The 18,536-nt window shown below is 43.0% G+C and overlaps 6 protein-coding genes across 6 annotated transcripts; 2 read left to right on the top strand and 4 right to left on the bottom strand.

Moving 5' to 3' along the window:
* Positions 1 to 2,884: 2,884 nt before the first annotated feature.
* Positions 2,885 to 3,751, top strand: LOC126565572 (NADH dehydrogenase [ubiquinone] 1 beta subcomplex subunit 9). The gene is made up of 3 exons (XM_050222763.1): positions 2,885 to 3,066; positions 3,223 to 3,365; positions 3,448 to 3,751. The coding sequence occupies exons 1-3, from the start codon at positions 2,969 to 2,971 to the stop codon at positions 3,645 to 3,647; spliced, it is 441 nt and encodes a 146-aa protein (XP_050078720.1). The 5' UTR covers positions 2,885 to 2,968; the 3' UTR covers positions 3,648 to 3,751.
* A 78-nt stretch (positions 3,752 to 3,829) lies between these two features.
* On the bottom strand, positions 3,830 to 4,735 carry LOC126565305 (dolichol-phosphate mannosyltransferase subunit 1). The gene is made up of 3 exons (XM_050222471.1): positions 4,619 to 4,735; positions 4,334 to 4,544; positions 3,830 to 4,249 (listed from the first exon to the last, which is right to left on the bottom strand). The coding sequence occupies exons 1-3, from the start codon at positions 4,714 to 4,716 to the stop codon at positions 3,839 to 3,841; spliced, it is 720 nt and encodes a 239-aa protein (XP_050078428.1). The 5' UTR covers positions 4,717 to 4,735; the 3' UTR covers positions 3,830 to 3,838.
* A 462-nt stretch (positions 4,736 to 5,197) lies between these two features.
* LOC126564652 (putative ATPase N2B) lies at positions 5,198 to 7,525 on the bottom strand. The gene is made up of 6 exons (XM_050221740.1): positions 6,918 to 7,525; positions 6,635 to 6,820; positions 6,228 to 6,469; positions 5,793 to 5,964; positions 5,578 to 5,724; positions 5,198 to 5,505 (listed from the first exon to the last, which is right to left on the bottom strand). Exons 1-6 carry the CDS (start codon positions 7,326 to 7,328, stop codon positions 5,263 to 5,265), a joined length of 1,401 nt encoding a protein of 466 aa, XP_050077697.1. The 5' UTR covers positions 7,329 to 7,525; the 3' UTR covers positions 5,198 to 5,262.
* Positions 7,526 to 9,240: 1,715 nt separating this feature from the next.
* LOC126565521 (endocuticle structural glycoprotein ABD-4) lies at positions 9,241 to 10,197 on the bottom strand. Its single transcript, XM_050222707.1, has 3 exons — positions 10,140 to 10,197; positions 9,666 to 9,808; positions 9,241 to 9,586 (listed from the first exon to the last, which is right to left on the bottom strand). Exons 1-3 carry the CDS (start codon positions 10,149 to 10,151, stop codon positions 9,241 to 9,243), a joined length of 501 nt encoding a protein of 166 aa, XP_050078664.1. The 5' UTR covers positions 10,152 to 10,197.
* Positions 10,198 to 12,803: 2,606 nt separating this feature from the next.
* LOC126560586 (cuticle protein CP14.6-like) lies at positions 12,804 to 13,430 on the bottom strand. Its single transcript, XM_050216543.1, has 3 exons — positions 13,281 to 13,430; positions 12,978 to 13,148; positions 12,804 to 12,873 (listed from the first exon to the last, which is right to left on the bottom strand). Exons 1-3 carry the CDS (start codon positions 13,409 to 13,411, stop codon positions 12,804 to 12,806), a joined length of 372 nt encoding a protein of 123 aa, XP_050072500.1. The 5' UTR covers positions 13,412 to 13,430.
* Positions 13,431 to 16,824: 3,394 nt separating this feature from the next.
* Positions 16,825 to 17,351, top strand: LOC126565574 (endocuticle structural glycoprotein SgAbd-3-like). The gene is made up of 2 exons (XM_050222765.1): positions 16,825 to 17,109; positions 17,181 to 17,351. Exons 1-2 carry the CDS (start codon positions 16,825 to 16,827, stop codon positions 17,349 to 17,351), a joined length of 456 nt encoding a protein of 151 aa, XP_050078722.1.
* The last annotated feature ends 1,185 nt before the right edge of the window (positions 17,352 to 18,536 follow it).

The raw sequence follows: 18,536 nt of genomic DNA on the forward strand, positions 1-18,536 counted from the left end.
ACACGTTAAGCTAGTCCGACAATAGTGGCGCGAAAAAGGGGAAACTGTAGGAGCAAATACAAAAAAAACCGTGTCAGGAATTTAGAATTCAGGGATAACAATGATAAGTTGATAGAAGAGATAAAGAGAAACGAAAATTAAAGCTTTGTTTTTTGGATGTGTATGATTGTGTGCAAAATTTGGTAAAGAAAATAGATTTAATTGGCTTCGCGTACCACAACACTGTTTAAAGTGGCCATTTTGCAACCGTTACCTTATTATGGTTGTGTGATTATTTTGTAACGGTATAGTTGTAAAGATTTGTAGGGTAGTAATGAGGTTTTCTTCACTTCACGTTCCAAAAGAGCTGTAGAATTCCAATCATGTACTTTTAAAAACTATCAAACTGAACCACTCAAATCTACAATCTTTTTTATGTAGCTGTTTTATTTCTTTATTATGGTTTAGTATTCTCAAACAATAGTTTTAGAACTCGGTAACAATATGCAATTATTAAAAACGACAAACTTAAATTACTGTTAACTACGCTTCTCCAGTAAATAACGAGTTTGATTTGAACAGAAACACACCATATCAGTGTTGATAATAGTGCAACTTCAGGAACGAACTAGAACAAGGATCACCCTACAAGGAATTAATGCAGTGTCGCGCTGTTTTACGCAAATGTGATATAAAATACATTCAAATACAGAATCAACAAGCGCGTTTCCGCATTAGAAAGTGATCGTTGTTCGTTTTGAGGTAACATTGGAACCAAAGTTGTCGGTTTTCTTTTGCCTGTTGGCGTCCTTATTTAAATAAGAACCGAATGAGGCTATAGAATTAAAGAATAATTGTACACTAAAATTCACCAAAATGCGACTGTGAATATGTACAATAAAGGATAATGAGTTTTATTTTAACTAAGAAGTTGTAGTTTTATTAGTTTTTGACAAGTAACCGAGTAATCGGAACAACTGATCTAGGTCTTCAACAAGTGGCAAAACTTAGAAAAGCTGTGATGGGAGCAGGTAAATTAATCTATTCGATACAACGATCTGTTTCGGAACTATGGTCCAGCTTATGGGGCTTGTTAGAACCAAGGGCCTACACTGGCCGAGTCGTGTCTGTTCTCGGTAATTGCTCGTCCCTTTCATTTTACCGTATTCGTCAGCTAATCCTTTAAACCTTTGACTGTTGTGTTACACGTGCGAAAACGCTAGACATAACATGAGACATGAGTCTCTATGTTTAAACCTCCTTTTTGTTGTCTTATGTGCAGTTCTCTTTAGTTTACATGCGCCTTGTACCGTGTTCTGGACTGCTAAACTTGCATTAAGGAAGGTTGCTTCACAAGGCTGTTCCAGGACAAGGCTGAATGTTGTTTGAAAGGTTTTTTTTGAGTTTAATCAAACCATTCCACCTTCTTGTGGAGTAAGGAGCTCTTTTAGTGAATTAGTTGGGGATTGTCTTTCGTGTTTGACTTCATGGATTCAATCACTTATTCTATATTTTTTATTTTGACTCTTTATTTGTCTACTTTTGCTACTTCTACCTTACACGCTATCAAATTTCCCTCGCTAATCTGAGTCCTGAGGATGTCTTTTTAGTTATAACTTGCGGCTACTAGTTTCAGGATGTTTCAAACGGCTGAAATTAATATAAACCTGTATAGAAATTTCAAAATTGCTATTACAGCTTTTTCTCCATTGCCTCGCGTAAGTATCTTGTGTGTGTGTCATGAGGACCTTTGATTTTTAAATCTCTCATGACTTTAAGCTTTAGGGGTTTGTTCAAGCTCCACCTTGTGCTTGACTGTACTTAACGGCACACGAGCTTTCTTCGTTATGCCTGAGCACTCGGCTCCATTTCAGTTAACGAAAATCGGTTTTGCACGAAATATAGTTCTCTTGCGCTTTGATACTAGAATCAACAGCACGTATTTTTTGGTAACTATTAACAGCAAACAAGCATCCGAAATCCGTAAGATTGAACAGGGTTTTTTATTCTTTAAAGACGACATAATATCGTAATGAAAGATATAGAAAGAAGATTGGGAAATTTAAGCCTATTCACACCCTGGCACACCGCACATAGAAATGTACTCCGCGATGATGGAGCCGCCTGGTGGTTTATGTTTTTATACAGATACTGGTTTCTCATGTGATTGGACCGGTATCAAGTTACATGCAGACCGTTCTTCTGATAATAGGATTTATATTCAGCTAAGGGTGAAAAAGAAGGCCAAAAAGGATGCCAGGAAACAGGCTTCGGTGGACTGGTTATGAGATATACACTGGACGCGCCAAACTGTATTGTGGATTGATCTTACGAACAGGGGTGGCGAATTGATATGTAACAATGAATAAGATTTTGAATTTCAGTGCCATTTTCACTTTTGATTGTAATAGTAAAGTGTAGTCCGGGGGTATAGGGCAGCCCGGTGGTGTAGGCGACTGCGGCGCCGGTCTTCAAACGGCAGGACCGGGGTTCAAATGTGAGGTGAGTACCCCGTAGTGAGGTGAGACTAACCAACTACATGGTATCGGCAGTCTAGAAAGCCATTTCGATTGCTGGCATGGCCTAAAAGGTCGTTACGCCAAGAAGAAGAAGTCCGGGGGTATAGGTGATAGCGGCGTCGGTCCTCACACGACAGGACTGGAATTCAAATCCCATCCCGATCGTTCCCCGCATATCAACATCGTCTAGTAATCTAGGAATCGTTCTGGAGCATATTTGAATTTCGAATTGTTTTGCTTAAATTGATTTCTTCTCGCAACTTTCGCAAACTTTTAATTTTACTTTACTTAGCTGCTTATTTTGATCAACAGTATCTTTACTGAACCACCCTGCGCCATACCGTTCCTCGCAATCCAACCCTGACACTGACAACAAACGTCAAAACACATGCCAATTGTCATTTTTATCAAAGCAAAACGCAAAATCGGACGAAGTTGCTTGCTCGCATCGAAGTTTTTCGGAAATAAAAATGTCCGCACCGACCGCTGCGGCATTGGCCCACACGCGACGGGTTTGCTCGTTGTACAAAAAGTCGCTCCGTAACCTGGAATCATGGTACGATAGAAGGTAAGTTGCGTCGTTCAACACACACAAGAGCAACTTGCCAAGCAGTGCTTCCTGCGGTACAGCTTATGTAATTATTATTAAAATCGGCTCTAGTATATTGTGTGTGAAGTATAGATTCAAAACAAATGCTCAATTGTGCATGTTGTTCGTTTTCAGACACATTTTCCGCTACCAGGCAACGTTGATGCGAGCACGCTTCGATCAGCACAGGAATGAAAAGGATCCGGCAAAGGTGGCTCAGCTGGTGGCCGATGGCGAGAAGGAATTGTTCGAAAAGCAGCACTACCAGCCGAAGAAATGTATGGATCCTATCATGAACGCGTGCTGTGGTGTGATCAAGTATAGCTCCTCTTACTGATGGTTGTTTTTCTTTAATTGCAGTCCCAATGTCGCCGGGCGGTGTTGCGTTCGAACGCGAAGTGATTCCTCCGGATTGGGTGCTGGATTACTGGCATCCGCTGGAAAAGGCACAGTTCCCCGACTACTTTGCACGACGCGAAAAGCGCAAGGAAGAATACGTCGTTTGGTGGGAAAAGCAGTACGGCAAATCGTCCGCCAATGATTCCTCTTCCCACCATTAAACGTGCGAGTGATCGAAAAAACACGGAACCGGTCGTTTGTGTGTGAGTTAGCTTATCATGGTTTAGAGTGAAATCGAGCGGTGGAAACACGATTGTTGGAAAAGGTACGATTGCTTCTCGCATTTTCACAGCATACGCTTTCGTGTGGATGGTTTATTGATGATGACAACAAAATTAGAAGACAGCACACTTTACGTGGTGGCGAAAAGGTACAGCAAATTTTTAGCAAACTGGATTATCTCCGATCCACCGAGCTTGGACTGCCCGTACACACGGTCCACAAACGATATCGGAACTTCTCCAATGGAGTAGTTTAGCTGGCGCGCTCGGACAATCATTTCCATCTGGAAGACGTATCCTTTCGAAGTGCAGCGAGAAATTAGCTCTTTCAGCACTTCTTTGCGGTACAGTCGGAACGATCCGGTAAGATCAGATGCATTCGGTCGCAGTAACAGTTGAGAGAGGAAATTGGCTCCACGCGAAATCAACTTCCTCTTGAAATCCCATCCATAAACACCGCCCGAGCCCTTGTACCGGGTGCCCGAGACTATGTCAAAGTCACCTTTCTTTTGCAGCTCTACAAACTGTGGAATGAATTTGGGCTGGAGGCGGAAAAACACCATTAGAAACCGGTTTTTGGAAGATGAGTTACAGAGTGCTGTCACGTCAGCGGTTCAAATACGTACGTGATGGCTCAGATCAGCATCCATGATAATGATGTAATCTCCCGTCGCGTGCTCTATGCCATGAATGTAAGCCGTTCCAAGGCCCAGCTTGGCGGCCCTCGGTCGAAGAAGGATACGATCTTCACCGTATATTTTTTGTAGCTGTTTCGCTACTTCCAGCGTGCCATCCGGACTGCCATCATCAATCACTATCACCTCGTAGTTGATTTTTCTAAAACAATTCCAAACAGCAACGTAATCAATTTACATTTGCAATTGGCAAACTTAAGTTGAACAAACACTTACGCCTCTTGCAAGTACTTCACGATCAACCATATGATGATCGGCAGATTTTCACGCTCATTGTACGTTGGCAGCAAGATAGAGTACTTTTCTCCTGCCATTTTCGACCGAGCACTGCAAATGATTGAGAAGCGATAGCTGAAGAATGAATTAGAGAAACGCGAATCCCACAATCCGTTCTGTTTTCTTCTATTTGTCTTCGTGTCGAGAAAAGAGTTTTGGAACGATTAACAACAAACAAAAATCCACGTCAAAACACCAATGCTGGCACAGTTGTGTGTGCTGTCGTGTAGCGAATGTCAACAAAAAGCTGTCACTTTGCAGTGCTGTCTTTTAAAATTAGAATTTTACCGTTTTCTACTGTTTTGAAAAGAGCTACCGAGAGATATTGTATAATTCTCGTAAACGATTCCGTTTTTACAGCTTTTATTTCTATCCGAAGAAAACAAAAGCATTTTGTTGGATTGCAGCATAAGCAATAATAAATAAGATAATTTATTATTTTTCAATTCGTTTACAAAAATTGCCTACATGAAACCAAAACGGTTTCCATCCATTATGTACATCAACTTATTATAAAGCAATTTTAAGTACACAATTTCGTAGTACACTGTTAATTTAAAGCTTGATTCGAATCATTGGTCTGCCTAGCGATGCTTCTCCCAGAGCGTCCAGTATTCGGCCGATTGCATCTCGGCCAACCGAGACACCGTACGCTCGAAAGCAAATACTTCTTCCTCACCCGTGAAAATGTTCGAGGCCGCGTCCGTCGAATCCTTGGTAATTTTGAGATCGTCCATCAGCATACGATGCTCGTCGGAGGTGTGCATATCATCCGGTGCCTCGTTGGAGAAAAGATACTTGTACGGTACGTCCGCCGATACGACTAACTGATAAGCGAATGGAAGGATAGAGAATCGATTACTGATCAGCTTATTTTAAACGGTAGCGATCGTACTTACCCTTACGCGACTATCGTATAGTGTGTCAATCAGCGTGATGAACCGTCTCGTTTGGGATTTTAGCTTCAGGTTAAGTTGAGGAATATCTCGTATTAGCACCGTGTGAAAGAATTGTGCTATCTGTAGGAAATCGCTAGCACCGAGAGGCTGTAATGTACCATTTTCAATTATGGAATTTCATACAAATTCTAAAACATAAGACAGTTGAATCTTACCCTGTCACAGAGTTCTTCAAATGTGCTGTCCAGCACCTGGCCGCAAGTTTTCGCGAACGTTATATTCCTGCCAAAGTGGGTAAACGTCTTGGGACGTATCATATCGTTCTCTTGCGAGCAAAGCACCTTAAACAGTTTGTCCATCGAAGAGTTTGCATCACCTTGGGATTTGCTGCATGGAAATAAAAAGAAAAATACATTCTCTGTCTCATAAGGTTTGGCGATATTCTTACAGGGTTCAACAGTCCATAGAACACCTTAGAAAGCGTTCAAAAATAATGGCAAGTTGTTTTATCGATTGAAACAGCGTAGCTAAACTGATGTAATGTGTGTGTTAAAGTTGGACGATGTGCATCTTAAGCTCTGCATTGTTAAAGCTATTCTAATGCTTGTTCTATGGGCTGGTAAACCCTGTATCTTGTAGTGACAACTTACTCAAAGTAATGTTTACTTTCCCCTTTTAGCGCCGCCGTACGGTAATCAACGCCACTATCTAGCGTTACGATGTTGCAGTGATTCTTGAGCACGCCAATGAACGGGACAAAGTTGCTACGCTGTAGCCCATTTTTGTAGAGATCGTCGGGGGCACGGTTACTGGTGGCCACCACAATCACACCGTTATTGAAGAGATAAGTGAATAGCCGTTTCAAAATCATTGCGTCTGCTATGTCGGTAACCTTGGAGAGGGTGAAGGAGAGTCGCGATAGTGACGAGGAATGATTAGTGCGGGCAGGAAATCAGCGATAAGGTGGAGGTGATTATTCACAGGTCTCAGCTGACTCGAGCGAGATGGGTCAACCGTTTCGCAGCACCTGACACACCCTACGACACAGCATGCATACCTGAAATTCATCGAAGCAAATCATCCACGAGTCCTCGGTAATTAGCTCGGCAACAGGCTTAATCGGGTCGAATGGTTGTGGCTTACTGTTGCTGGCATCCCGCACGTGCTTCGACTTGATGTCGTGTATTTTGGTGTGCACATCGGTCATGAAGGAGTTGAAGTGCACACGTCGCTTTCGATCAATCTAGAAGCAAATGTGAACCAGATGGTTATCCCCTACTCCAATCACACTGCATGACACATGCCAACGAGCGTGGCCCGTTGGCCTTTGCAAAACTCACCGCACAGCAATCGTAAAACATGTCCATGAGCATGGTTTTGCCACCGCCAACGCTACCGTAGATGTAGAGTCCTTTGGGTGCATCCACCGCCTTCTCAGCCCTGCCGAAGCTGAACCATTTCCCTATGCCAGTGCTCGGTTTAGGTGGGCTGTACGTTTTAATACTGTCATACACTACCTGCAACGCTTCCGTGACACGGGCCTGGTGCGGATCGGGCTGGATTTCCCCATGGTTCAGCTTTTCCTTCAGCAGCTCGATGGGCGTTTTCCCGACCGCAGATACGGGCGTACCAGGGTTGGTGGCGGTGGCGGGAACGTTCGGACTGTACAATCGTACACCGTGTAGCACGGGACACGAGCAACTACGTTTTAGCAGACAGACCGCGATCGGTGCTTTCGTCAGGAACAACATAGCGAACGGGTAGCGCAAGAATTTGGGTCAAGTTCTTTCATATTATGTAAGATAAAACGGCTGCCTTGCTAGCAGCGAGCACAAACGCTGACGGCTAACGTCAACGTTCGTCGCGTGTACTTAATTGCGCGCACACTATGAATTTCACAACGGCATGATGGTTGTTTACCTCGTGCGGTACGGGACTAGATTCACAAACAAACGTAGAAAAGCTAGAAAGAGAAGGAAGGGGATCTGGCTGTCAAGCTTCGGGCAGCTTCGGGTGTGAAAAAAAAAACGGTGAAGTGCGCAACTGTGAGGTATAAACGTATGCGAAGCAGTTAGGGTACTTCTACACCGAGTGAACGAACAAATGAGAAATCAGTGCAGCTGAGAAAATTTTAGTATTTTTTAATTCAGTAATTGTGTGTGTTAGTAATAGAGCTAAAAAGAATGTAAAACATTTGTGAAAAGTTAGAGATGGAAAAATTTCAACAAGGACTGAGCCTGAATTAAATTTTTTTTCCAAAGACAAGAGAAAATGATTGAAAAACACATTATTTATGCACTAAGTTTTCTAGTTTTTCAAGCATTATAAAAAATTACAAAGTAAATGTGGTTTCTATGTGTTTTATCTTTGTGGTACCTTGGCTCTGTATTCTCGAGATATTTCATATAAAAATATCTTGTACTCCGAGAGGTGTCTACAATCATAATTATGTCTTACAACAAAGTAAACTAAAACTTAACTGAAAGAACTGACAGAACATAAAATAACTAAATTAAATTAGAGGTAAATCGGGAATCGGAGGGGTAAATCGGGAACAAAAGGAAGAAAGGGTGGATATTGAAAACTGAACCCGCCACTAATAGAAGAAGATAACAATTAGAACTAATATAAACAAGGAGAAATTAAGATCCGCTACACCTGAAAGACAAAACATACTACAAGACAAACCAAAATCAAAGTATAACTTCAACCAGATAAGGAAGACACATCGTCCTCACTGCAGGTAAAATGAAGACAACAAAAGTCAGAAATGCAGATGAAAAGCTTTCGAGGTGGCTAAGACTTGCGAGTCCTAAAGAAGAAGTTTTATTAAAACTTTTTTATGTAATTTTGCGTTTAAAAATATTCTTTTAAAAATTACACATTTTTAAATCTAAGCATAGTGGCAAAGCAAGAGCCAAAAGGAGAAGCCCCAAATCCTGTCCAACTGTACAGGTTATGAAGTCAAAGAGCAACTTAGTTTACGTGTATCACGGCCATTCTGGCTTGACCGCTAACTCTCCATTCCAATATAGCCTATAATGCCACCGCATTCGTCCATGTATTTCAAGGTTCGAACAGGTTTTACGAGCTGGGTCGTCTGGAGTCATTCTCATGACACGACCAGGTTAGCGTAAGCTGGCGAATGTAATTTGCTGCAACTATAGCGGGATCATCAGCTCATTGAGGGTATGAAGGATTCTACATTTTGTTTAACAATTGTCAATCCAATTGCTCTTTTAAACTTTCAAAACAGTTTTCAAAAAAAGCTTTAAAAATTTCATGTGATAAAAATGATTCAAACACTGAGCGGTACACTTTTACTATAATTTTTATTAAAACAAACCAATAACAGCTCAATAACAGCTCCTTCTGGAAGTACGTAGGTAATCACAGTCTAATGTTGGGTTGCTTTTTGTCATGAACGTGATACTCGATCGGCAGTGAAGAGGTTTGGTCATGAATATCGTGACGTTGCAACGCAGCCAGCCAGCACACAAGCACGTGCTCCATAGCGAGCCGTTCGGCTTAAATATTATAAATACGTTTGATAGGAAATCTACTGAACAAAGCTACACACTAAAATGCAAAAACGTAGACACGGCAGAATCTTCATTGAACGAAGCCAGAATGTCGCTTTTGTCGTTGTTCGGCTTACGAAGTCTACTGGTTATAGTACTGTCCGTTGTAGTCCAGCTGGGCCCGCTTGGCTTCATCCTCCGCGTACTTGGGATTGTTTTTGGCTTCCTGCTCTCGGCGCTTGATGCCTTCGTAGATTTCCTTGAGTCCTTCCTGGATTGCTGGCGGTACTGGGGGTGGCGTGGGCAGGCTGTCGCTCTGCACACGGAATCCATTTTCGTCGGCAGTATACTGCACTTGAATGACGTCACCGTTGGGGGCTTCGTATGAGTAGGCACCTTGCTGGACCAAAATACCATTGGGATGATCTTCCGAAGCGTCCTTCAGATATCCAGACTCCTCGTGAACGATATTATTGCCCGTCTGGTAGCTAGTGAGGGGATGGAAGGTTAAGGAATTAGAATTGCAGGCTATGGGACGGAATTTGATTGCGGCTCTACACTACTTACATGGTCCGATAGCTGCCATCTTCGCCTTGCTGTTTGTCGTACTTCAGGATGGGAATGTAGGTGCTCGTTTCGTGATGTTCATGATGATCGTGATGTTCATGCTGCGGATACCCGTAGGTGGATGCTACCAGCGCTAGTACGATCTGCAGAGAGGGGATGATGAATGAATTTATGCATCAGTTTCAACTAAACTGTACAGCGCCGATTTCTCATCTTGTATATGATTATTTTCGAGCAAATGAGGCAATGGATTTGTATAGTCACGATGCAAATTTGAGACCGTTCCACGTGAACTAGCTTGTGGAATAGCGTTTTGCTAATAACACACGTAACACATACGGTTCCACATAGCTAAGTTCACGCTTTTAACAACGTTCAACGTCACATCATCCAAATTTTCCTCTTTCGCAGTGAGAAACATCCACAAAGCCTTAGTTAATGTCCATTTTTATCTTAAAGTTTTAACACACTCACCAAAAGCTTCATTTTAATCAAAAACAATTTGTCAAACTCTAATCGTTCCACACAACACAGAAAACTGCAACGCTGTACTGTCCACTGTTCACTACTGTAGGCCTATTCAAATCACAAAATACTCCAAACACGAGTTTCGTTAGCCGCACAACCGGAACACCAGGCCAGGCTTGTTTGTAGAAAGAAAGTGAAACATCCACTGCATACGATCCAGCCCTAGTGATAGGTCTTTATATATCGTGGCGTGGGTCTGGGCATTTCCCTCTCTGCCATCCATCCGAGATCATCCCCACGGATGTACACATTTGGGGGGTTATGTTTCGATATTTCCTCAGCCGCGCGGTACAGTGAACGATGAATTGTTTTCTGTTGCATCTTTTAACTCCAAAACCGTCTCCTCCTTCCCTGGTCTGTCTGTCTGTGGCTGGCTTGGGCTTGGACGATGTTTGGTGTTCACTGTTCACTTAAAAGATGCAAAAACACCCACCTGCTATCGCATTGCACCACCTGCATGGTGTGGGGTTTGTTGCAGTGGAAGAAGGCAGTGTCATGCGCTGATGGTTTCCAACCAGATTTACAACAAACAAAAATGCAATCGAGGGAAAAAAAGAGACACAGAAGAAGAGAGATGAGAAGAGTTTAGAGTGATCGATAGTGTGATTTTTCCGTTCTTCTAAGGTACATTCGGCAGAATCCGATGAGGCCCGTTTTACAGTTGCCTTTGCTGCTGGTGCTACCAAATGCCACGAGATTCATGGGCTGAGACGGCAAGAGTTTGAAGGGTTAGGATGCCCTTGGTCAGAATGTAGGTTGAGATGTAAGGTGTTTGTTCTGCAGGTTCTTTGCCCTGTTTGTTGGCTAATTTAATTGCAATCAAATGATCTGCACAGATGCACTCATCTGCAGCACATGCGTTTAATAGACATGCAAACATAGATTTTAAATCTATAAGTATTTATAAATATGCCGGTAAATTGAGCAATTTTTGAATATTTCGCTTTTATAATCTGAAAGTTATTAAAGCTTGAAAGCATTCAACCCAATTTTCTGTTATTTCAAATAGCTTGAATACTTATTATACAATGAGATTTCTTTGTCAAATGTCATCCCCATTTTTAGGTGTGGCCTTTTTGTTTGGGCAGTGTTTTTTGTTTCTTTGAAATACTCGCGCAGCAATTTATTAATAATACGACCGAACCGTCTAAATATGACACAAACACTCTCATTAGGATGGCTAGAAGACGAAAGCCTGTCAACCAACGGACCCTGTGATGCAATCCGTTTCCTTTCGGGTATCGGTTGCACAATTGATGATGTTTCTGGCACGGTAAGCAGCCAAAAGACGCGCGTATGTGAGCGTCAGAGAGACAAACAAAACATCCACCCCACAGCTAAACGATGTTATGCTGAAAAATAGTTCAACCCGAACAACGCCCTCAATACGGCCGAGAGCACGACTGGATGGTAAAGTTCATCCAGGGCAACACAGCCTCCCCGAGCGAAAAAGCGAAAGGGGACAACACATTTAACGGACAGCTGTGATCGTGCTCCTCCACCAAACCCGTAAAAGTAAGTGTAGCACCGTGTAGTAATAGTTTCATACAAAACGGAAATCGGGTTCGTCGCTAGACGGCGCATCGAGCTCTCCCGTTTTTTTTGCTTTCCTCCGACGCTTTCCAACGGGATCGTCACCGTCTCCGTCGTTCGTCGTGCAGCATTGAAAAGTGAAACCACTGAAAAGCCCGATCAAAACGCAACGGGACTAAGGCTAGGGCAATGTTTAGCGTTACGCTCCATTAGCGATCATTGTGCTGGTTGCACTTTTATCCGTCCGGTTGGATGTAAAGTTGGGAAAGTTGGGCAGCTAAATGGATATTCAGCATGATCGTACAGGCGGTGTGTGCTATTGTTTTAATGTGCTACCACCGATCTAATCGAAGTGATCCTCAAAGGTCGGTGGGGTAAAAATTGAACTTGAAAGCTTTTCCCAAAACCTCCAAAGCGCAGCAGCAGTCGGACCGGATAATGTTGCGTTCGTTCAACCGATCGATCAACCGATCGTTGACTCGGCGTCGCGGTTGCTAATGGACACTGTGGCGACGGTGGTGATCCACTCCATCCCACACAATCGGAAGTGATCGTGTCTGGGAGGGGGAGAGGGTGCGATCGATTGCATAATATTGCCGGCCGGATAGCGTTCGAGACGGGTCGGCATTGTGCTTCACCTCATGTACAACATATGCACGTTATCATTATGGCGTTAGATCATTTTCGTCCAATGCAGTGTCTCGTTTGTCTGGGAAGCGGAGAGTACAATGAAGCATGCAGGAGATACGCGGACAGTGGGAGAAGCAATTTGTACCAGCACTTACGATCGTACAGGAATTAGATAATATCGCGATCGCGATAGAATTGCTGGCGTATGTTTTGGACCGGAAGAGTTTTCGGAATTGGAGTCAGGAAATTTGACAGCAGGACTATAACGCGGACTCTAGAGTTCAAGAGAAAAACCAGTTTTTTTTCACTTTATTATTATTACACCATATCAGGCTGTAGGTACCAGATAGAAATGTTGTAGTCGTATGTACATGCTTGCTGTTTTGAGTATTTTACCACCGTAGTGCAGTTGTGCAGCTGGAAAATGGCGTACAAACACGATCCATTTCACTGAACACTGGGACCAACTGGGAGATGGTCCGCCTGGGGCTGGAATCCATTCTCATCAGCGACGTATCTGCAAACGGAATGTATTGGAGCGAATTAGCACGAATTCGTTTGCGGTTGAAAGGCTTTTGACGGATCGTCGATTTATGTAAGCGTGGACAGGGGATTTCTCACCTTAGCGTGTAGATCTGTCCGTCCGGGGCGGTGTACTGGAAGGAGCCAGTTTGCACAGCGACTTGCACGTCCTCCTCGCCGATCTGTCGGCCGGTGTCATCCAGCTTCGGTACCTTGATCGACTTGATCGCGCCCTGATCCTCAACCTTGATTCCATTAGACGACTCAAACCTACCGAGCAAGAGAGAGAGAGAGAGAGAGAGAGAGAGAGAGAAGAGAGATGGGCAGACGCGAATGAATAGGACGAATCAATTGTAAGCGAAAGGGCGTGTATAAAGGGCCACCCGGCCAGTTGACATTTACGCATAGTTGAACGAGCCATCCGGTTGCACATCGGACGTCTGGCTGACGATCGCTGCCTGCGCATCACTTTCGGCCGGTGCCGCGTACACGGTCGCCACCATCAGAACCACCAGAGCGAGCAGGGTATTCATTGTGCACTTGAACTACTTCACGTTTATCACTGCCGAAAACAGAAAATGGACACGATCGTATGGCACTGGGCGTTTAGATGTTTTAGATAGCGAGCTGACACTGACGATTAGAGCCAGCGCCCGATAGGCTTTTATACAGCTACTAGATCATCTGATTGTGTTTACACTGACCATCTCCATGCAGTGCTGGTCCTCCTAGGCAAGGGGATGGACGACAGGCCACATCGAAACGTGGGGGGAAAGGTCTCTAGGAGGATTTGTTTAATTTTCGTCATTTAGTACATATTTGGCAAGATCTGGCGTGTGTTTGCATTGACGTTATGATTTTTCGTGGCGTTGCGACCTCAACTCGCTTGCTGCACTCGCATACTCGTACAGACTCACACACCTACTCCGCGTCGCGAATAGACGCATGACATCTTTCCCGCGTGTACTATTGATTTTCAATGGTTGAATGGTAGGAAGAAAGAGCTTGGTTGGTACGACATTCCACATCGGCTGGATCGGTGAGCGATCGGTGAATTTCGGGGGAGGGGGCCTGGGCATATTTGTCTTTTTCCTTCCAACGAACACTTTGCTTTACATTTAGCATGCATCCTCGTTGACCTTCTGCTGGTCGAATTGGGTGGATGGATGCGTGAAATTTGCAGACGCATTTGGCAGCGGATCAGTTCAAGGCAACTTGCAATGAGAGGTTTATTTTGGTTAGTAGGTAAGCTGATAATCGATCGCTTGTACCGAGGATATTTAGGCGATAAGGAAGTGCTTTGTCTTGTGCCTCGTTTGGTGGAACAATCGAGGTGTTTTATGTGTGTGTCTTATTATAACAAAAATTATCGATAAAGTATCTATTTTTTTAAATATGTACATGAATTGTGTATCATTGTGTGTTTAAGTTTAATGTTATCCTTTAAAAACTATCGGTGAGTTTAACTTGAATCGTCTTTCGTGTTCATTCAATTCAATGTGTCCATTCTCTACTTCATCAAGTATTTTTTTAGCCATAGGGAAGTAGAGAGATTTTCCCAAACATTACAATAATACTTTGATGTTAGAAGTGCATGCTATCGAGTAAAGACATTATTAAAATCTCGTGGATACAGGAGCGGAACGATAATTTGCAGATTTCAAGGTTACTGGCCAACAACTAAGATGTGTTTGTTCGGAAAAATTATCACGCTATTGCACAACGTAGAAGCTGTTGCACAGCATAAAAGAATATCTTTGATGCAGGACAATATCAGCAGGACCAAGCCTGACATATTTGATTTTCTTGACATAACATATCATTGACATATCTTTGTGATACTCTTTGGAACCGCATTATTGGAATTAAATGGGATTTCAACACGTATCGTTCCGGTAAGGGATAAAAATCCAGAATCTGATCCGGATTCGAGTTCCCATGAGTACTCCGGAGCATCAGCGTACACCCTGATACTTCAGGAATATACCGTGAGACAAGCAGTATTCGGGAGGTACTTATGTACGCCGAGCCTTCAGTCTTCTCTTGCCGAACATCCAGAACAGATGAACTCGTATAATAGGTAAATGTAACAAATTTTTATTTAAAATTATTCACAATTTAAATTTATTTTTTCACAATTCATTAAAGAATTTATAACTGTGAGACTATATGGTTTGATTCGTAAAGTTCGATATGAACGGAATAAAATGAAATTATATTTATTTCAAAACTGTTACCAGGCTCCTGACAAATCTATTGCTGCAAACTGTGTAATAAAAGGATATAGGAAGCGGAAGTATATTATGTGGATATTATCTTAAACCTATCATAAGTCATGTTCGACGCCTGGAGTTAGCCTTTTTTTTCGTAATGAAGGTCATTGAATGGCTTTCTAAGCTTGTTGATACACAACGTCGTCACTGCAAGGGAATGGTCCAGATGAAAATTGTATCTGGTCCTACCGTGGAAAGACTGGCGTTGCTGACGCATGTATCACCAGACCGTCCTACAAAAACTTATACTAAAACATTCGTCTTCTTCTTGGCAAAACGACCTACTAAGTCATGCCAGTCATCGATCCCCACCAAATATACCAAATGAAGACAAATTTAAGAGTAAATACCATTATGAACATGTGAGGTGTGATGTGATTATGTGGACATGCGAAAAGGGAAGCAATACGGTCAGATAATCCCTTTCGAAATAAAAAAAAATCAAAAGGAATTCTAAAAACAATGCTTAGCAAAATTAATACAATATTCAAGAAATAGTGTAACATACCATTTTAATAACATAAAATTTATAAATTGAACTTGTGATTAGGAAAGCAAAAGGAACATGTCTATTATTGAACGTAAAAGAAGCATTAATTTTTGATAATAATAATTTAGCTTCACACCACAAAAACGAAACTCATAAAGGTTTACATATATTTGATTGTCTAGCATCTTAAAAAAAACTGATGTACAAGCCACTCCTGAACCCATCTTACACCTACTTAAACTGCTGCACAGTTTGCTGGACGTAGGATGAAAAACATCCACCTTTTGTTCGCTGCACTTTACCCTTCGGTCAGTGCTTTATTCTTGCGGCAGCCAAACCTCTAAGCTCTAGATTCCCATTGTGATCTTACCGTTCGTGGAGCGTGTTGCGAAAGCTTTTTTTTTACCCTTCCCCAGTAACGCTACGGTCGGGATTGGCCAAAAAGTCGGCTGCGGTTCGTGCAGTACTGTGGGGCGCGTGAATCTGCGAAGTGAATCTCTACAACTGAGCCCTTCGACTGTGTACCGATTTGCGGGCATGGTGCTGATGGTGGGATGCGGGTCTGCGGTTTTCGGTAGGAAAGTCGAGCAGTTTTCGGGGTGGCCCACTGAAGACAAACATACTAAGCGGCAAACGACGAACGAGCGAACATGGGGACTATTAATTGGGTTTAGGGTTGGATCACGCTCTCGCCCGGCGACTGGCCACGGATTGAGTTTCCGATGACGAAGTATGTTCGGCTGGTAGGAAGGCAACTACAGCAAAAAAATAAACCGGGCACTTTATGAGAATCTACCGCCAGCTAGCCCAACTCTCGTGCCGAAGAGGTCGAAGAGAACAAGAAGACTAACCCATTGCGCACACGAACACGCCATTTAGACTGCGGGGTTGGCTGCCCCATCCTGGTGCAGTGAAGGAAGGGCGTTACTAGCGGGCGCATGGATGTCTGCGTCTAATTCGGGCCACCCGTTCGAGTGGGATCGTGGGTCTTAGCGTTGGGATTCTATAGCATTGCGCCACGCTTTCGCCAGAGCCCCGAGAGCAGCCCGTGCACTGAGTGTACTGGGGGCTATAAAAGTCTCATGTCTGCCCGTTCTTAGGTGCAGTTCCAGTGGTCCGTCATAAATCGAGCGTTGTAGCAGCTGTCGTGAAGCCGTGCAGAGTGCCGCAGACGTTTATCATCATGCTGAAGCTAGTGGTGCTATTGGCCGTGTGTAGTGTGATTGCAGCGCAAAAGCAACACCAGCAGTCGCATCAGCTGCAGCAGTCGCACCAGCAGCAACAGCAACAAGCATTGCCCCGCTACAAGGAAATTCCAATTGTGAATTTGGAGAATGTGCTTGAAGTTGATGGCAAGTTCCGGTACAGTTACGAGGGTGGTGATGGTACGCGTGCCGCCCAGGATGGACAGCAGATTGTGGTGAACAATCAGGTTGGAACTGCTTCCCAGGGCCAGTACACGTACCAGGTAGGAAAAGAGTGATTCATCACGTGCGAACTATGGACAATTTTTTATAAATTAACGTTACTTTTCTTCAGGGCGATGATGGCAAAACGTACTCCATCTCCTACATAGCGGATGAGAATGGATATCGGCCGGTGGGAGATCATCTACCCACGCCACCACCAGTTCCTGCACCGATTGCTCGTGCCCTGGCGCATCTGGCAACGCTGCCACCGAGTAAGGATGGGCCGGGCCGTAAGTTCTAGGTGTAGTGAGGTGGTTTGTTTTACGTGTGAATGCAGTGAGCAGTTGTGAGATAAATTGGCGAGCAATAAAACTGCTTGTTTTATTAATTATATTTGGAGCTATGTTTTATTTATTATACCTTATAAATTTTGTCATATGTCCCTGTCTTATGTTGCAGTTTTGCTTCCTACCTCCACTTTTATTTATTGTGAGTAAGAAGCTTTATACAACACACTTTTAAGCATTAAAAAGGACTTATGACAGTAAGAACTGGTGTAAATTGTGAATTGCTTAGGATTGAATCCCTAGCCAAAAATTTTAATAATTTAGGGTGCGAAATAGATCCGCTATGCAAACGAAGATACCTGCTCAACTTTTGACTAATTTTGGGATCGGTTTTGAGTGAATTGCAGTCAATTTTCCTCAGGGACGGCCTGGCTTAAAGATATTGCTAGTATCTTTAGATCACAGGGAAGGTTACTTTCAAATTAACTTGTTGCAGACTTTTTCTACAAATAAATAGGAAAAAATATCTTTTCACATAAGAAAGACGCTCTAAGCTTGATAAATGTTGATTACTGTGGCTACAGGGCTATACGTGGGAAGAGATGCTAAGTTATGGTGCGACATAAGCTCATTGTTGTAGAAAATAAGTGAGCTAGAAAGGATGAGCATCCCAAATTCGTACTGAATTGCAATGTCCAGTGACCACAGAACGCATGCAACAAATTTCTGTCAAGCTATGATAACTTCAAGGGGCACAATATCCTCGACAAAAATATATTTCCTCGATAGCTGAACATCAACATCAAGTAGTTTCGCTTAAAATCCCTAATCGAATTACCTAACAGTCCCAATCATTGCCAACAACGATGACACGATATACTTAAAAACCTGGGTTTAATATGAGTTGTAACACTAATGGTGGTACTTTGATAGTTTGGTAAGCTTTTTCTTTCCAAGGAGATTTTTTTCTAACGTAGAATTCAAGGATATTAGGACGTGATCCAATCCAATGTGATATTAGGACGTCCCCTAATGATTCACTCAAATTAAGCTCAATTCCTTGCAGACGCAGTGTTTGGACGGTGTGCTTGTTTAATACCGAGACATTTTATAAAGCCCCACCCAGTGCGGGACAACTGTTCTTAGCACATGAAATGCTGTGATTTGAGAATTAGGTAATGGAGTCGCTTCACTCCAAC

This window comes from Anopheles maculipalpis, chromosome 3RL (assembly GCF_943734695.1).
Source record: "Anopheles maculipalpis chromosome 3RL, idAnoMacuDA_375_x, whole genome shotgun sequence".
Lineage (NCBI taxonomy): Eukaryota > Metazoa > Arthropoda > Insecta > Diptera > Culicidae > Anopheles > Anopheles maculipalpis.